This window comes from Sturnira hondurensis, unplaced genomic scaffold (assembly GCF_014824575.4).
Source record: "Sturnira hondurensis isolate 20B ecotype Veracruz unplaced genomic scaffold, ASM1482457v3 Scaffold0002638, whole genome shotgun sequence".
In the NCBI taxonomy this organism is placed as follows: domain Eukaryota; kingdom Metazoa; phylum Chordata; class Mammalia; order Chiroptera; family Phyllostomidae; genus Sturnira; species Sturnira hondurensis.
The window spans coordinates 9,209,741-9,225,508 of record NW_028075269.1 but is presented as its reverse complement, the minus strand read 5'-3'; the positions used below and the strand labels follow the sequence as shown (position 1 = coordinate 9,225,508).

General features: G+C 42.6%; 2 protein-coding genes across 7 annotated transcripts in view; one reads left to right on the top strand and one right to left on the bottom strand.

The window, feature by feature from the left end:
• The window catches only part of PAX6 (paired box 6), a 29,500-nt gene extending 20,891 nt beyond the window's left edge, over positions 1 to 8,609 (top strand). For all 6 annotated transcript variants that reach the window (XM_037040440.1, XM_037040438.1, XM_037040439.1 and 3 more), the window contains 6 exons: positions 2,187 to 2,345; positions 3,042 to 3,124; positions 3,353 to 3,503; positions 3,619 to 3,734; positions 6,598 to 6,748; positions 7,477 to 8,609. In XM_037040440.1, coding sequence (XP_036896335.1) covers positions 2,187 to 2,345; positions 3,042 to 3,124; positions 3,353 to 3,503; positions 3,619 to 3,734; positions 6,598 to 6,748; positions 7,477 to 7,562 — 746 coding nt within the window. In that variant the 3' untranslated portion in view covers positions 7,563 to 8,609. The remainder of the gene's footprint in view (positions 1 to 2,186; positions 2,346 to 3,041; positions 3,125 to 3,352; positions 3,504 to 3,618; positions 3,735 to 6,597; positions 6,749 to 7,476) is intronic.
• Positions 8,610 to 10,943: 2,334 nt separating this feature from the next.
• Positions 10,944 to 15,768, bottom strand: part of ELP4 (elongator acetyltransferase complex subunit 4) — a 204,774-nt gene continuing 199,949 nt past the window's right edge. Inside the window, exon 10 of the mRNA XM_037040441.1 lies at positions 10,944 to 14,206. Coding sequence (XP_036896336.1) covers positions 14,075 to 14,206 — 132 coding nt within the window. The 3' untranslated portion in view covers positions 10,944 to 14,074. The remainder of the gene's footprint in view (positions 14,207 to 15,768) is intronic.

Below are 15,768 nucleotides of genomic sequence, written 5' to 3'. Positions count from 1 at the left end.
CTCTTCATTCCTTTCCCTGAAAAACACTCTGCAAAGTCACCCGGAAACTCAGGGCAGTAAATTAGTGCAGACTTGTGCTGGCGCACATGAGTCCAGCGTCTCCCCTGAGCTAAGTAGCCCTCTGACCCCCACCTTTCTGAGCTAGCACAAGACCACCCAAAGTAAAGCCCCAGCCTGTGTTTTAATATTCTGTTTCCCCCTTAGCTTCCTTTTCCTCTTTCCTCTTATTCCAGCCTCTTGTCTCTTTTTCCTCTCAGCACTCTTCCGTCTTTATGGTATCTTTCTGGCCGCGCTCGCTCTCTGTAGCCCTCTTTCTTCCTCCGTCTTCCTCCCCTCTTCACTCCTCCCCACCCCCAACTAGGGCCTCATCTTCCCTCCCTGCTTCCTCCCATACCCCCCAGTCCTGGCCTCCATCCTTCCTGACGCTACACCTTCACCCCCGCATGCCTGCTCGTCCCCATCCACCCTCCCTGCCTCCCCCACCCCTGGCCCTGGCCCCCTATCCGCCCTCCATCCCCCCAGCCAAGCCCCTAAATAGCACGGAGGCGCCCGCTCTTCGGACAGTGATTAATGATAGCAGAGCAGAGGGGTTAACACACTTCACTGAAAAGTCTGTTGACTGGGCTTCTTGTAACACAATGTGGCCCGCTGCACGCCTCAAGAGAATCCTTTTGTTGTCCGCGCTCATTGTGGCCTCAAAATTCTGCCCACGAAAGTTTGCCAACGCTCCTGCCCCAGGAGTTTAATAGTTTCCCTTACTCGAGGGGCATTGTGCAGCGCTGAAAAGCAGCCCCTTGCTATTCAAGTGTTGGTGGTCATCTCAATAGATCTCCAAGGGCCCATATGGTGGCCAGTGCCGATGAATCCGCCTGTTTAAATGGGGGAGAAAGTTGGGGTTTTAAAACATTTCAAAGTTCCTGAAAAGATCCCACTAGATCCTGTCACAATTCCCTGAACTCTTTGAAGACGATGCCTATTGTCTCCTGGTTATAAATGATATTCCTGGCTAAGTCGATTCCCACCAAGGCCCCTAGAGGCCCCTCCCCCACACCGGCCAAGTTTCTAGGATGGGGGTCAGCCCCTGTTGGTATCTCCGGGGGGCCTCAGGACCCAAGACCCAGGACCCAGCTTGCAGGCTCAGTCAGGGCTGAGTGCTTTCCTTCAGACAGGCTGTGGCTTCGTGAGCAAGACACAAGACAAGAGACAGCTAGTCCGAGTACACATCTTGCCCTATAAGCAACAAGGGAAAACAATAAAACTTTCCCTCTTTAATGATAGAAATTACATTAAAAGTGGTGGAAATGCCCTAATTAAAAATGTACCACTTAAATGATATGCCAAGGGTTCAGCTGCAGCATAGCATATTTAGCTAGTTAGTGAACTCTCTACTATTTCTTTTTTAAAATTACATGTTAAAAATTTAAAAGAAATCTTACTTTTTTCTGGTGCAACACATTACAAAGAATGGACAGTCCTTTTATCTAAATATAAAATTCGATTTTCAGCAATTATAGCCTGTTCTTGGTGATGATATAATTACAGCTGTGCTCGTAATAGGTGTCAAGGCAAAGCGCACTCATACAATAGTTGAATAAAACTGCAGAACAATGCAAGCACTTCTAAATTCACAACCTTTAAAATGAAATTGACTGTGCAGAATTAAAATAAAAACTAGATAAATATTTTTTAAAAAAGATTACAAGCTTGGTTTGGTTTCTTAATAGCATTTTCTACAAACCTATCAACATCTAATTGATTAGATAGGAATTACTGATAATAGATCATCCGAAACCTCGAACATCACTCTTCTATTTTCCCAACACAGCCATAGGTAAATCGATTCTGCAGGGAAAGGGAACTGGTTGAGGCGTTTGGGGAGTCAGGGTTAGTTAGGAGTGATCCTTTTAACTAAAAACATCAGCACTTACTTACTTTGTCATTGGGAGAAATACTGTTCTATACGTGTCTGTATTGCATGGTTGGCTCCTCTGATAGAAAGGAAAAAATGGTGGCCAGGTAGTGTTTGTCGCAGAAGCCCTTTATTAAAAGAAGGCTGACAGTTGCCTTGGGAATGTTTCTGTCAGACTGGGAATATACAGCTCTCGGAGTTCATGGCTATACCAGACCCCTTTGGAGGCCCCGAGTTACTCCGAATCTCTCCTACTGTCCTATTCTTTTTGTTCCAGATGGCTGCCAACAACAGGAAGGAGGGGGAGAGAATACCAACTCCATCAGTTCCAACGGAGAAGATTCCGATGAGGCCCAAATGCGACTTCAGCTGAAGCGGAAGCTGCAAAGAAATAGAACGTCCTTTACCCAAGAGCAAATTGAAGCCCTGGAGAAAGGTGATGGAGTTTTTCAAAGTAGAGAAGCAGTAAATCAAAGCAAATGCCACATCTTCAGCACAAAGAGCTAAATTTAGCCAGGGCCCTTTGCATAGAGGACTGAAAACATTTCCTTTTTCTTTCTGTCTCTTTATTTATTTTTTTCTGGGCATCTCTTCAGTGTGTGTGTGTGTTTTCTTTCTTCTTTTCTTGTACCAGTAATTCAAAGACTAAAAGTCTGACTTCTTATAAAGAAACAATGGTGATTTGGCTAATTCAGGCCACACAAGCATCCTTGAATGAATGTCATTCCACAGAAAATTAACTTGGTTCTGGTGGAAAAGATCTTCCAAGTACGGTCACTGCTAACAGTAGTAGCATTTAAGAAAAAGATTTTGTTTGTTATTTTTGGAGAGAAGGGGAGGAAGGGAGAAAGAGAGGGAGAGAAATGATTGGTTACCTCTTGCATGCCCCAACCAGGGACCTGGCCTGGATTCCAGCCATGTATTCCAACTGCAAGTTGAACTGGTGACCTTTGGATTTGTAGCACTATATCCAACCCACTGAGTCACACTGGTCAGGGCAATGGTAGTAGCATTTTGAAGGGAATTGGTTTCTGAAGGTGCTGGAAGTGGGGAGGTGGGAACTAGCTTGATCCAGGGTGTGGTTGACCTATTATGTTCTCAACAACACAGAAAACTCAACTTACTCTTTCAGAGTTCGAGAGAACCCATTATCCAGATGTGTTTGCCCGAGAAAGACTAGCGGCCAAAATAGACCTACCTGAAGCGAGAATACAGGTACCCAATTTCCACATGGCTTCATGCTTTCTGATTCAAACCATTTGCCTTTTCTAGGGATAAAGGTGCTTCTAATAACTGTCATTTGTTTATGTAAATATTAACAGGTTTAGTGAGCTAAATACTTTGCCACCATGGGGTGGGAGGGTGGGGAGCGCAGTGGAAGGGCCAGAGGTGGGGTGGAGCTGGGAGGAGGCACAGGGCTAACCTGTTCTGTCCTATTTCCAGGTATGGTTTTCTAATCGAAGGGCCAAGTGGAGAAGAGAAGAAAAACTGAGGAATCAGAGAAGACAGGCCAGCAACACACCTAGTCATATTCCTATCAGTAGTAGTTTCAGCACCAGTGTCTACCAGCCAATCCCACAACCCACCACGCCTGGTAATTTGAAATCGTCGTACTTCTAAGAAATGTGTTGAAACCTTGGCTGTGTTGAAACCAGAGCCCTTGGCTCTGACTCTCACCACAACTGTTGGTCATGTGTCTTTCCCTGCAGTTTCCTCCTTCACCTCTGGCTCCATGTTGGGCCGAACAGACACAGCCCTCACCAACACGTACAGCGCTCTGCCACCCATGCCCAGCTTCACCATGGCGAACAACCTGCCTATGCAAGTAAGTGAGGCCTTCAGCTGCTGGCTTAGTGGGTGCGTGGGGCAGGTGTGGAGTGTGGGGGCGGGGCCCGCAGACCTCCTTGGCCAGGCATACCCCCCTGGGAGCCTCATTACAGCATTTGGTTTGACTACTCTAGTCTGAGGTGAAAACACCCAATGCAGTGTTTTAGCTGATTGATCGATTCATCGATTCATGCCCTTCAGAAAATAAAAACTGGTCACCTTAATCTGCCTTTTGCTCGCAGAGACTGTTAGCTTGATAATGGTGGGTGGGAATGGGATGTGTTTTGGGTATCAGTGAAACTTGTACTGGAAAAGGGAAATAATGCTGGCATGGTACCAGGTAGGAAGGGGTTAGACATAACATTTGGGTTTATATTAATGTGTTCCTATTAACAGATATACATTTGGACCTTATTTAGGGTATGTGTAATAAACTAGAAGGGAAGATAGAATGGATCAGAAATGAGATTGATATTTGCATAGTGAGATACACTTAATGTAGAGAAACAGCTAGTTTTATTTCTACATCTTACCGTGAGAAAAAAGAAACAGAAGGTATTTGCTAGAAATTTAATGTGTCTGCCATGAATTATGTGGTAAGTTTGTGGCACTCTGAGCTGCCGGGGCTGATGCTGTTCACGTGGTGTATCAACAGTCTGCCCCAGCTCTCAATTCTGTCCCAAATTTTTATCAGCCCCTACACGTGCTGGGCCCTGTACCAGGTTAACCCTTTGCTGTGGAAGCTGTCTAATGCAGGCGGAGTGTACTAGAACTTGGGAGGCGGGTGGATTCTCGATGGGGGCGATTTGTCTTCTGGTGGGCCCCCTGCAGCGATTTGCCCAGCATTCCCCTTTGTGCAGTGATCAGAGATGCTGGGTGGTGTGAGACTCGCCAGCACTAGCCTCTGCTGGAAACCGTTGTGTGGTTACACAGTGCGTGTATTCTCCACTGAACATCTTTGGCTGGATTTCTAATTCAAGTAACAGCAAAAATAAATGTTTCACACCCTTCAAACTAATGTAGGAGCAGCTAGATAAGCCACTTCAGAGGATTATTCCCCTGTTTATTTTTATTGCACTTGGATATTATTGGCTGTAGTGCAATTAATGTAAATTAAGGGATTGACAGCCCATGAGTTGAGGTTGCTACCAGCTGCCTTGGAGTTTTCCAGAAGTCAGATTGCCTAGAGGAAGTGACTCCAGGAATTAGAAACAAATGCAAACTGGAATTCTGGCAGGCCCCCCCCCCCCCCCCCCCCCCCAAGTNCCCCCCCCCCCCCCCGCTCCCCCAAGTCCTGGGCCCGCTCACCTTTCTGAACCTGGTAGCAGTCATTCCCGGCCTGCGGTAAGGCCGATGAGTGTCTTGTTCGGTTTTTAACTTGTAGCAACATCTAGGTCTCTGTGAAGATAACCAAATGTGTTTACAAGAAAACAACAAGAGACAAACAGATGCCGCTCTTCCGTGGAGCTGTTTCCACATACAGACGGGTACGGGGTCCATCGATGTGACTGACTTTAAAAATCTACATACACGATGTATACAATTCACAATATACGTGCATTCGTAAAGCACAAAGGAAATAAAAATCACCAATGACTCTGCTCAGACAAAATTCCTCTTTGAGTTTTGGAGTGAGCACAGGGCTGCTGGTGTGCGTGGGGACCTAGTCTGTCTGTCCATCGGTCCATCCTGTTGACCAAAACCTTTAACCCTTTTACAAAGAGTGGGGGTGTCCTCCTCCGGATCTTCTCTAATGGGTCCCGACCCTCTCTGTGACCGTGGATGTTGGACGTGGAACGTCTGCGTGGTGTGCCGAGCAGAGTGGTGCTACCCTCTGCCTTGTTCCTGACGTCACGCGTCTGTTACTTCATCCCACGGTTTCTGCCCTGGCAAAGCCCCAGGAGGGCTCATGAGGGGCTTTGTCCCAACTCTGTGTATTTCTTACTTAATTGAGAGGAAGGTTTATCTCCTCTACACCATCACTGCACACGTGTAGAGGATAGTAACGGAATTTTAAAGCTAAAACCCCACCTGGGCTTGTGGGTCTGTAAGGAAGTCACAGGTAATTCTCAGGATGGGGATGAGTATTTATGACACTTCTGACCACTTTACTACCCTGAGATCATTACTGATCTGCCTCTTTCCAAGAATCTCTACCCCCATGAGTCCAACAGTGAGAGGCTTCCAAAGCCCCTAAACCAAACTTTGCAGAGAACTCCTCCCTCTGCTCACCGCGCTCCACCTGAAAGCTTGAGATGTGGGACTGGGTGGGGGTGGAGAAGGGTGGGGCCACCGGATCGCCAAAGATCGGATTTACAGGAGAAGGGACATGTTTTAATGAAAGTCCTCATGCTATATAGCTTCTCCAAAGATGCCAGCCGATACCCCAAATGAAAATGGACAAAAATACTATCAATTTGATGGGTAGTGTTAACCGTCTACCTGGACAGTTGTCTGAAGTTGTAGGACTTTTAGAAGTTTGGTATGTAGGCAGCTTAACTGTAGCAGTGGCTAATGGAAGGACTGGTTGGGGGCCTGATCTGAGAGTTATTATACGGAATTCCAGTACTTTAAAGTTTTTATTTATTTATTTATTTATTTGTTTATTTTGTTTGTTTAGTCCCCTGGCCAGCAACCCAGGCATGTGCCCTGACTGGGAATTGAACCCATGACTCTTGGGTGTGTGGGAAGCCACCCAACCCACTGTGCCACATGAGTCAGGGCTGGAATTCCCATACTTTCCAATGAAGGCACCTTTAATGATCAAGCTTGTTGGCCGAGGTCCTGGGGAGGAGGGCGCCTGGGGATGTGGCTGTGTCATGTGTTTCTCTGTAACCACAGGTTTGCCTTTCTCCTCTCAGCCCCCAGTCCCCAGCCAGACCTCCTCGTACTCCTGCATGCTGCCTACCAGCCCTTCGGTGAATGGGCGGAGTTACGACACCTACACCCCCCCACATATGCAGACACACATGAACAGTCAGCCGATGGGCACCTCGGGCACCACTTCCACAGGTGAGCTGCTGCTCTCCCGGGGCTGCACAGAGGTGGCCTTCAGAGCTTCTTTTGACAGGTGATCTCCCTTCGCTCAAAGTTAACCTAGAACAAAACAGAACAGAACAACCCTCCACCAGAAAAACCCCGACCTCCTGGCCTTGTGTGACCGTGTGTTTAACTCTTTGTTTCGCTTCTCTGGGGAAAACTTATTGCAAAGGGACATTCAGCCAGGCTAGTTAGTAACTGGACACCATACAGACAGCAGAGTTGCTTTTCCTGAATTTGGTCACAGAAGTGGTCTATAGAGGCAAGGCCTGAGACTGGAGTTTCTGAGGAGGGGTTATTAGCCAAGCTCGGTAGTGAGGTCTCTGCGCCTGCAGGGCCGAAAGTCCTCGCTGGAAGACTTCTCGCCCTCCTAGCTCCTGTGCTTCCCCTTGCGACTGAAGAAGGACTGTCATTGGTTTTGCAGAGGCAGTTCTATCCCTAAAGTCCCAAATGTACAGACAAATGGAGTTTTCCTTTCCTTTTGCACAAGGGACTCTGGATTCAGTAGTGGCATGTGTAAGAAATGTTTTCTGGTTTCTGAAGGTGCTACTTTTGTTTCTAACACTTGAAAAAATATTTTAAAAATATGGATAAAATGTTAGAGAGCATTCGAGTTTATTTTTCTAACATGTGAATTCATACTCCATGCCTGCCTCTTGAAAGGAATATCTACATGGCTATTTTTTTTCATCCACTTCTAGGACTCATTTCCCCTGGTGTGTCAGTTCCCGTTCAAGTTCCTGGAAGTGAACCTGATATGTCTCAATACTGGCCAAGATTACAGTAAAAAAAAAAAAAGAAAGAAAAAAAAAGAAAAAAGAGAGAGATAGAAAGAGAGAAAGAATATATTGTGTTAACTCATTCAGTGACTAAGTGGACGCCACAGTCAGGCGTTCGGGAGGGAAAGGAGGTGGCTGTCCGACGCACTTCAGTTCTGCGACTGTGTCCTGTGTTGTACTGCTGGGGAATGGACTTGAAACACGGACCTTTGTGTACGGAAGGCACGATATCAGTTGGAACAAATCTTCATTTTGGTATCCAAACTTTTATTCATTTTGGTGTATTATTTGTAAATGGGCATTTGTATGTTATAAAGAAAAAAGAACAATGTAGACTGGATGGATGTCTGATCTCTGTTGGTCATGAAGTTGTTTTTTAAAAAAGGAAACCATGATCAACAAGCTTTGCCATAAATTTAAGAGTTTTATCAAGAAATATCGAATACTCCTACCCATCTGTTCATAGTTTATGGACTGAACGAGGTTCCAAGTTTTTATCATTCCTTTGCATATAATTAAACCTGGAACAACATGCACTAGATTTATGTAAGAAATATCTGTTGGTTTTCCAAAGGTTGTTAACAGATGAAGTTTATGTGCAAAAAAGGGTAAGATATAAATTGAAGGCAGAAAAACGTTGATAGCTAAAAGGTAGAGTGTGTCTTCGATATAATCTGATTTGTTTTATGTCAAAATGTAAGTATTTGTCTTCCCTAGAAATCCTCAGAATGATTTCTATAATAAAGTTAATTTCATTTATATTTGACAAGAATACTCTATAGATGTTTTATACACATTTTCATTCAATCATTACATTTCTTTTTTGGCCAGCAAAAGTTAATTGTTCTTAGCTGTAGTTGTATTACTGTTCACAGTCCAATCATTTTGTGCATCTAGAATTCATTTCTAATCAATTAAAAGTGCTTGCAAGAGTTTTAAACTTAAGTGTTTTGAAGTTGTTCACAACTACATATCAAAATTAACCATTGTTGATTGTAAAAACCATGCCAAAGCCTTTGTATTTCCTTTATTATACTATTTTCTTTTAAACCTTATAGTGTGGTGTTACAAATTTTGTTTCCTTATTAGACTAACACTCTGAACCAATGGTTACGTTCATAAATACCCTACTTTAAATCTTGATGACCCTTAAATACATAATTCTTAGAGACATCATGAATTGGAAATGTGTTAGAAAAAAATTCTGCTTGAAGCTGTGTGTAGATCTGTGCCCATTTAGACCCACGACATACATAGAAAATGGTAACATTTCCAAGCTAGCTGTTTCGTTCAAAAGCTCAAAGTCTAGAAATAATTTAAAAAAATGCAACAAAGCTATTAACTAGGAATTGTCTTTTGAATTAGGGCTGGCATTTTCAATCTGGGCAAATTTCCATTGTCAGTCTATTTCAACAGTGATTTCACTGAAGTATATTCAAAAGTAGATTTCTTACACAGGACTCTGAAAGCTGTTGCCTTTCTCAAATAGGCCCTCTCCCTGTTCAGTCTCCCTCCCCTTTGCACAGAGGCATCATTTCCCATTGAGCCACTACAGCTGTTCCCATTTGAATCTCGCTTTCTGTGTGGTTGTGGATGGTTGGAGGGTGGAGGGGGGATGTTGCATGTCAAGGAATAATGAGCACAGACACATCAACAGACAACAACAAAGCAGACTGTGACTGGCCGGTGGGAGTTAAAGGCCTTCAGTCATTGGCAGCTTAAGCCAAACATTCCCAAATCTATGAAGCAGAGCTCATTGTTGGTCAGTTGTTATTTGCAATGAAGCACAGATCTGATCATGTTTAAAGTGGCGGCACGCAGGGCAGGAGTGCTTGAGCCCAAGCAAAGGATGGGAAGAAATAAGCCTTTGTTGGGTGGAAAAGACCTGTCTGAGACTTATTTCTGTCTGTTCTGTGCAACATATAAGTCAATAATATTAAGTTTTCTTCTGCAAACTTGTCAAAGGCTGGGGGGTTCTGGCAGTCTAGATTAAATGCTTGCACAGGCCAAAGCCCGTGGGACAAAGACCCACTTCCACTGAATTGTACTCTGGCTACTTTTTAAAAAAAAAGTCCTGAAGGCAAATGATCAGAAATATAGAAATTAAATGAGGCTTTGAAGAATAACCTTCTAGCTCCACATTTACTATTTTCTAGTCAAGGAATTACTTGGGAACAGATAATTGTGATTCATCTCTCTGGAATGCTGTATGTTAATACTTTTATTCCACCAGAGTTTAGAGACACATTTAGAGTCACATTTAGAGACACCTTCCTAGGTTGCTTGTAGTTTTTATATGTGTGCATGTACTTTCATTCAATGTCAGCGTGCAGTGCACACTCACACACTTCTGCAGCAGCGTGTGCACACACATGCACTGTTGGTACAGTTGCCCATGCAGATACTTCTACCTCCTGACATTTTGCAGCTTACATTCCCTGAGGGACGTGTGCCCAGGGAACTGTCAGAGAAGGGCTATGTGTGGTATGTGCTGTAGCTGCTGACAGGCTTCTTCCCTGCAAGAAGGGGGATGGTTTCCAACTGGCTATGATTTGTGCCAGGGTCAAGCAATCAGGTCTGGCCCTCGGCTCTGTGTGCAGATAGCACAGGCTTTGGAGAACTGGGGATGGCCCTTGGGGTGCAGGAGCTGGGCATGGGAGAAGGGGAGGGTGTGGGAGCACAAGGTCTGTACGTGTGTGCACTTGGGCACGTATCCGTGTCCTCTGAGGGTCAGGATTTCCAGGGCGCACTGGCACAGCCTGGCTTAGGCTGAAGAATCGGCTGCTCAGCTGCAGAAGCCCTCTGGTCCAGCAGCATGGAACGGCTGCCTCGCCTTCTGCCCTCACCCTGGGGAGGTGAGCCGTCCTTCTGAACGAAGCTCCAGTGCTCTCCTGGGACAGCGTGGTGACAAGCAAGCTGTGTGTGGAAGCAGTGCCTGGGAGGTGGCCTTTGACTCCTTATTGAAATAATTTATTTTTGTTTATTTATTTGCTGATAGGCATATTTATATATTTATCAATGGGGACTCTGCAGGGATGCTTTGACGCCATCTTCCAGGATGGTGACCCGCTATTCATGATGTCCTCTGAAGAATCACAAGACGAACAGCCTATGATTTTTCTCTAAACTTGCCTGACTTAGGGAGGCCAGGTGAACAGAATTGGAGATGAATGCTTGAGTAAGAAGCATTCAAATTACTCTGAGTAAAAAAGCATTTTTACTACAATGAATTTCCAGAACATTTTCCCTCCAAAGCTGTGCCTCCTCTAACTCGTAAGTGGTGACTGACTGGTTTTTCCTGCTGTGACTGAAGGAATCATCTCTTCCTACTTTTTACCATAATTAGTTTCCTAAGATACAGTAGCACTTTAAGACTCAGCTGTTTTGGGGGTAAGTTTTTGTCCTCTTAGGGTGGTGTCTATATTTCTCTGCTTGTTTTCACTCTGGGCCTTAACGTTCGCAAGATCATAAAAAGGCGGCTTTTCTTTTCTGTGTGTTCGGCACACCAAGGCCAAACACACATGCTTCCCCTTTTTTGTTTCTCAGGAATAAACCTCTCACTGGTTTGTTTTGTTTTGTTTCAGTTCTGAATAATCTCACTGCTCAGTTTTAAAGTTCAGAGTCTAAGTACTTGGGGTTAGTATTGCTTCAAGTCAACGAGGTGGATGGTGACTCTCTTTGGAAAGCACTAACGCGTTTTAGAAATGACATTCCCGATGGACTGAAAACAAATGAATAGGGGTCACCCCCTTTTCCTTTTGTATGTGGATGCCTGTGTCTGATTCTTTAAAATTAAAAGATACACAGAGAATCGACTGCTGAATGTTGTTTCCTTTTGAAGTCGTTTTATTTTGTCTACTGTTAGTAATCGCAGATCCTGGAGGTGGAGATAAAACATACATGGAAGAGAGAAAAAGGAGAGTGGAAATTGCTGGCTACTAAAAAGAAATTCCTAAGGTCTCAGAACCCCAGCACCTGAGCAGACTGCAGCAAAATATTTACCTCATTTAAGGAAGGGCCAATCTAGTGTAAGAAATGAATACCATAAAGGGTTTTGGAGTTTTAGAAACATTTAAAAGACAGACAGACACTTCAAATACTGTGTTTGGCATTCTTACTTAAGTATTTATATCTTTGAGGTAAGTTGATAATAGAAAAAATCTGTTTATAGAGTATGTATTTCATAATGTATCAAAATGGTCTCCATACCTACAGTAGCATTATTGAAGGCCAGTATTTTTATGTGGTAGGTTATTAACATGTGGCTAATGGATAACGTTTCCGGAAGGAAGGGAGACACATTTTTGGAGTGGGTTTTTATTGGAGGAGAACAAAAATACATATCCCTCTTCAGCAGCCAGTTATTGCAAAGCCTGCCCGTGAGTCAGAACAACGGGGCGCCTGCATCTAGTTTGGGGAAAGCTTGGGTGCCATCACTGTTCAAAATGCACTTTTACTGAGTTTGAAAAGTTTCTTTTATATTTAAGACAAGTTGGGATCACATATGCACATTTCATTTTTATAGCATTTATCTCCTTGCAAAGCATCTATTAACTAGTAATTGGCTGTTAATTTTATAGACATGGGAGGCAGTAAGTCACTGACCTCTTAAGTATTTTTGACAAGCAATTTGCATATCTGATGACCTCACATTTTGTTTCCACAGTCAAATGTTATGTCATTGTTCTGTTGTGTGTTTGTTTAAACGAGTCACAACACAGTAAGAAAAAGGTGAGAGTTATTAAAATAACAACGTGACTAAAATACTCATTTGAATGTATTCAGATTGTTCATAATGCTTTTAAAAGATACCGCAAAGCTTTTGTGGAGTATCTGCACATTATTTATCATCTATGGACTAAATTGATTTTTTTGAAGTTGCTTTACATTTTAAAAGCACCTTTGCTTAATATGAAAGCCCTTTAATTTTAACTGACAGATCAATTCTGAAACTTTATTTTGAAATGAAAATGGGGAAGAATTTGTGTCTCGCAAATTAAAAGAAGTGAAAAAAATAAACCAGACATTCTAAAAAAATAGAAGAACCCTGATTTTTAGCACTAATGAAACAGCGGGAACAAAATAGGTGTCTTTTTGATTTTGATCACAAAAAGTAAACTGGTAGTGACAGGATATGATGGAGAGATTTGACATCCTGGTGAATCACTGTCATTGACTCAATTATTCTAATTCTGAATAAAAGCTGTATACAGTAAGTGTTTATGCTACAGTGGGTTTTTTTTTAAAGTGACTGACATTCATCATATTGGTTAGACAGTTTAAAAACCTAGTCTTTGTTTTCTACAATGTTGTCAAGAACAAATAAAGTATAATTTGTGGTATATTAAAAGCAAACTGCTTAAAATGCTAGTTATAACTGCTTCAGAATATTCTAACATCTTTGCAAATGTATTTTGGAAATTCAGGTTCTCTGAACAGATGTTAAACAGCCTCTTAAAAATTGAAACTTTTTAGTTAAATGTGCAAATTACTGAAAAAAATCGTTTTGTTTACTATTTGACAAAAGCTTTGAGAATATGAAACTATAATGAAAAAACCTAGTGTTTTATAGGAAAATGGGCTCAGTATGCTATAAACTCCAAAAGACATGATTACATTGTTAAAAATGCAAATGTCTGACCAATGTTTATAGTTAACAAAGAATTTCCCTGATGCAATGCAAAGCTGAGTTAGCTTCAGTTTTCTACTTTGTCTCAAGCCTATGTTCTGTAATCGCTCACCAAGCTTCAATACGTGTTTTCCCCACGATTCTGGCATTAATATACCTGTCAGTTTGAATTTCAATCCTGAATTATGTGTGTTGACATCATTTCACAGTGCTGACTTCAATTGTTTAGGATTACTGAACAGAACAGCATCAACTTCTTTTTCTATGCTTTCTATCACTCAAGTTCTTTATATTTTTAACTACTATAGCAAACTAATTATCTTTAATGGAGTCTTAATCCCAATACATTATTTTGTCTTCATCAATTTAATAATAGGATGCATAAATGCAAATTAATTTTACTAGTCTTCATATATCAGCAAACAAATTTTTCAATGCTTTAAAAACCTTAGCATTTTTGCTGGCAAGTGACTTTTTCAGAAATAAAGAGAAAAATATGTTTTTCATACGCAATTTTGAATTTCCTAATGCTTTATACACCACCCTCTGTGGCATGCACTTTTCTGTGAGCTAAGTGCTTAATATATGTGCACGGATGACCACTGGAAGGCACCTTGAATTTCTGACATTTAATTGCTTTTATTTAAAAATAAAGTTACCTCATTGTCTTTTGATATAGCATAAAACAAATGTTAAAATGAAAGTATTTGTGCTGTCTTATTTCTGTACAAAAATGTGGTTAAAAAAATGAGGAATGGTGGCCTCATTTTGCAATCCTGTGTCTTCCAAGAACTGGAGGGTCAAATCGTTAAGAAAAATATTTACATAAGCCATTAGCAATCATAATTAGAGTGTCATATAATTCTGCGTGCAACGACCAAGGAGGGATCGCTAGAAGTCCAGGTGCTTCTTGCCTCCGGCCATCATGCCACAGCCTGGGCCCGGCAGCCTGGCGGATTCTGCCAGATCCTGTTTGCTTGAGCGGCTCACTGTGTCTGACAAGTCTGGAGGCAAATGCAGTCGCTGTGGCAGAAGATTTCAGGAGAAGGAAAGAAAGAGAAAAAATTAATTTTGCTTTCCCGAGCACACTTCAGGATACAATATTATGCTCTGTTTGATCAGCATTTAGTCTTGCATGTAAAATCCCTACTAAAACAGTTCCTCAGACTGCAGCCCAATATAACCACCCCCTGCTCCTGGATTTCACAATTACAGCCATTACATGAACTGGCCCAGGAATCTCAGGGGAACATTTCCAGAAGCCAAACCCCAGCGTATTAAGATGCTTCTTACTTAGGTAAAAATAAAACCATTCCAATGTATAAATAAAGGCGTGATAGAAAAAAATCACATAATAATGGCAGGGTTGTATTTGGCTTTGTTTGTTTTTGTCAGGGCTCCAGATGCTGGTTTTCAGTCGCATGCCGCGTTTCAGCAATTATGGATTCCCGCGACTGCCCATTTCCCTTGGTCTGTTACAGTCACCTGAAGACGACTGTGTTTCAAGGACATAGTTTCTCTAGGAACTTACAATTTCTATAGAAATATTGACATAATGAAAAAAATGATCCCAACAAAAGAGCCAATGGTTCTCCCACGCTCAGCTGAGTCAGCTGTAACATCCGTCACAGGTTTCGGTGGGTTTGTTTCTATGCATGACGTTGGGTCATGTTTTCAAAAGTATAGTGTAGTTTTGAACATCTCCCTGTGCTAATTGTTTCTGCCCAGGTATAGGTTGATTTAAGCAGGCACGGGCTGATGTAGGTACCAATTGACCGTAACTACAAAACAGTTACTATAATTAGGAAGACATATTCTTAGCTCAAAAGAACTTTTTAGGTTTTCAAAGGGATTTCTATCAAATCCCTTTAACCATCAGAGCTCCTAGGCCGCACGATGTGCTTCATAAAATTCCAAGCTCCAAGGGGCAGCTCCGTTGTGTGCAGCACGGGTGGCTGCGGGAGGCTGAAGGCGAGGGAGGCAGGGCGGGGCCGCCTGCGGAGGACCAGCCGAGGCCTTGCAGCGGTGCACTGACCTGGGGATGCCCCATCTGAAACACTTCATTTGGAAAACACCAATATGAAAACAAGAAGAAGATAAAGAGGGTAGAACCATTTTTTTGGTCAAAATATTGTGATCCACCAGCACATGTTCTGGCCAGTTTCTTTCCGGTTAAAAGACTTGTTTACTGTCACGTAAACACAAGCTGTGTGTTGAGCATCAAAGTGTTTTAAAACATTAAAAATGATTCTTGAAAAGTATTCTTCCTTGACTTCGGTTTGCCCGTATGCACTCACATTTGAATGCACAGATATCTAGGGTGAAAGACGTTGTCATACAGACATGTGATCAGCAAAGACATCCGAAAGGTCAGGGAAAGCTGTAACACTGAGAGCGATACTCACACAGTATTACTCATTTGTGTCCTTAGCACCCAGCCTGTCACATATGAAGTAATTACACATCTATTTCTGGACTGATAAAAAAGCTCTACTAAAGACATATTTGTTTCTTTGTTTTAAATAATTCTTCCATTTACTGAGACTCCAGTTTGCTTCACCAAGGATTTCAGGCAGAAATGAAAG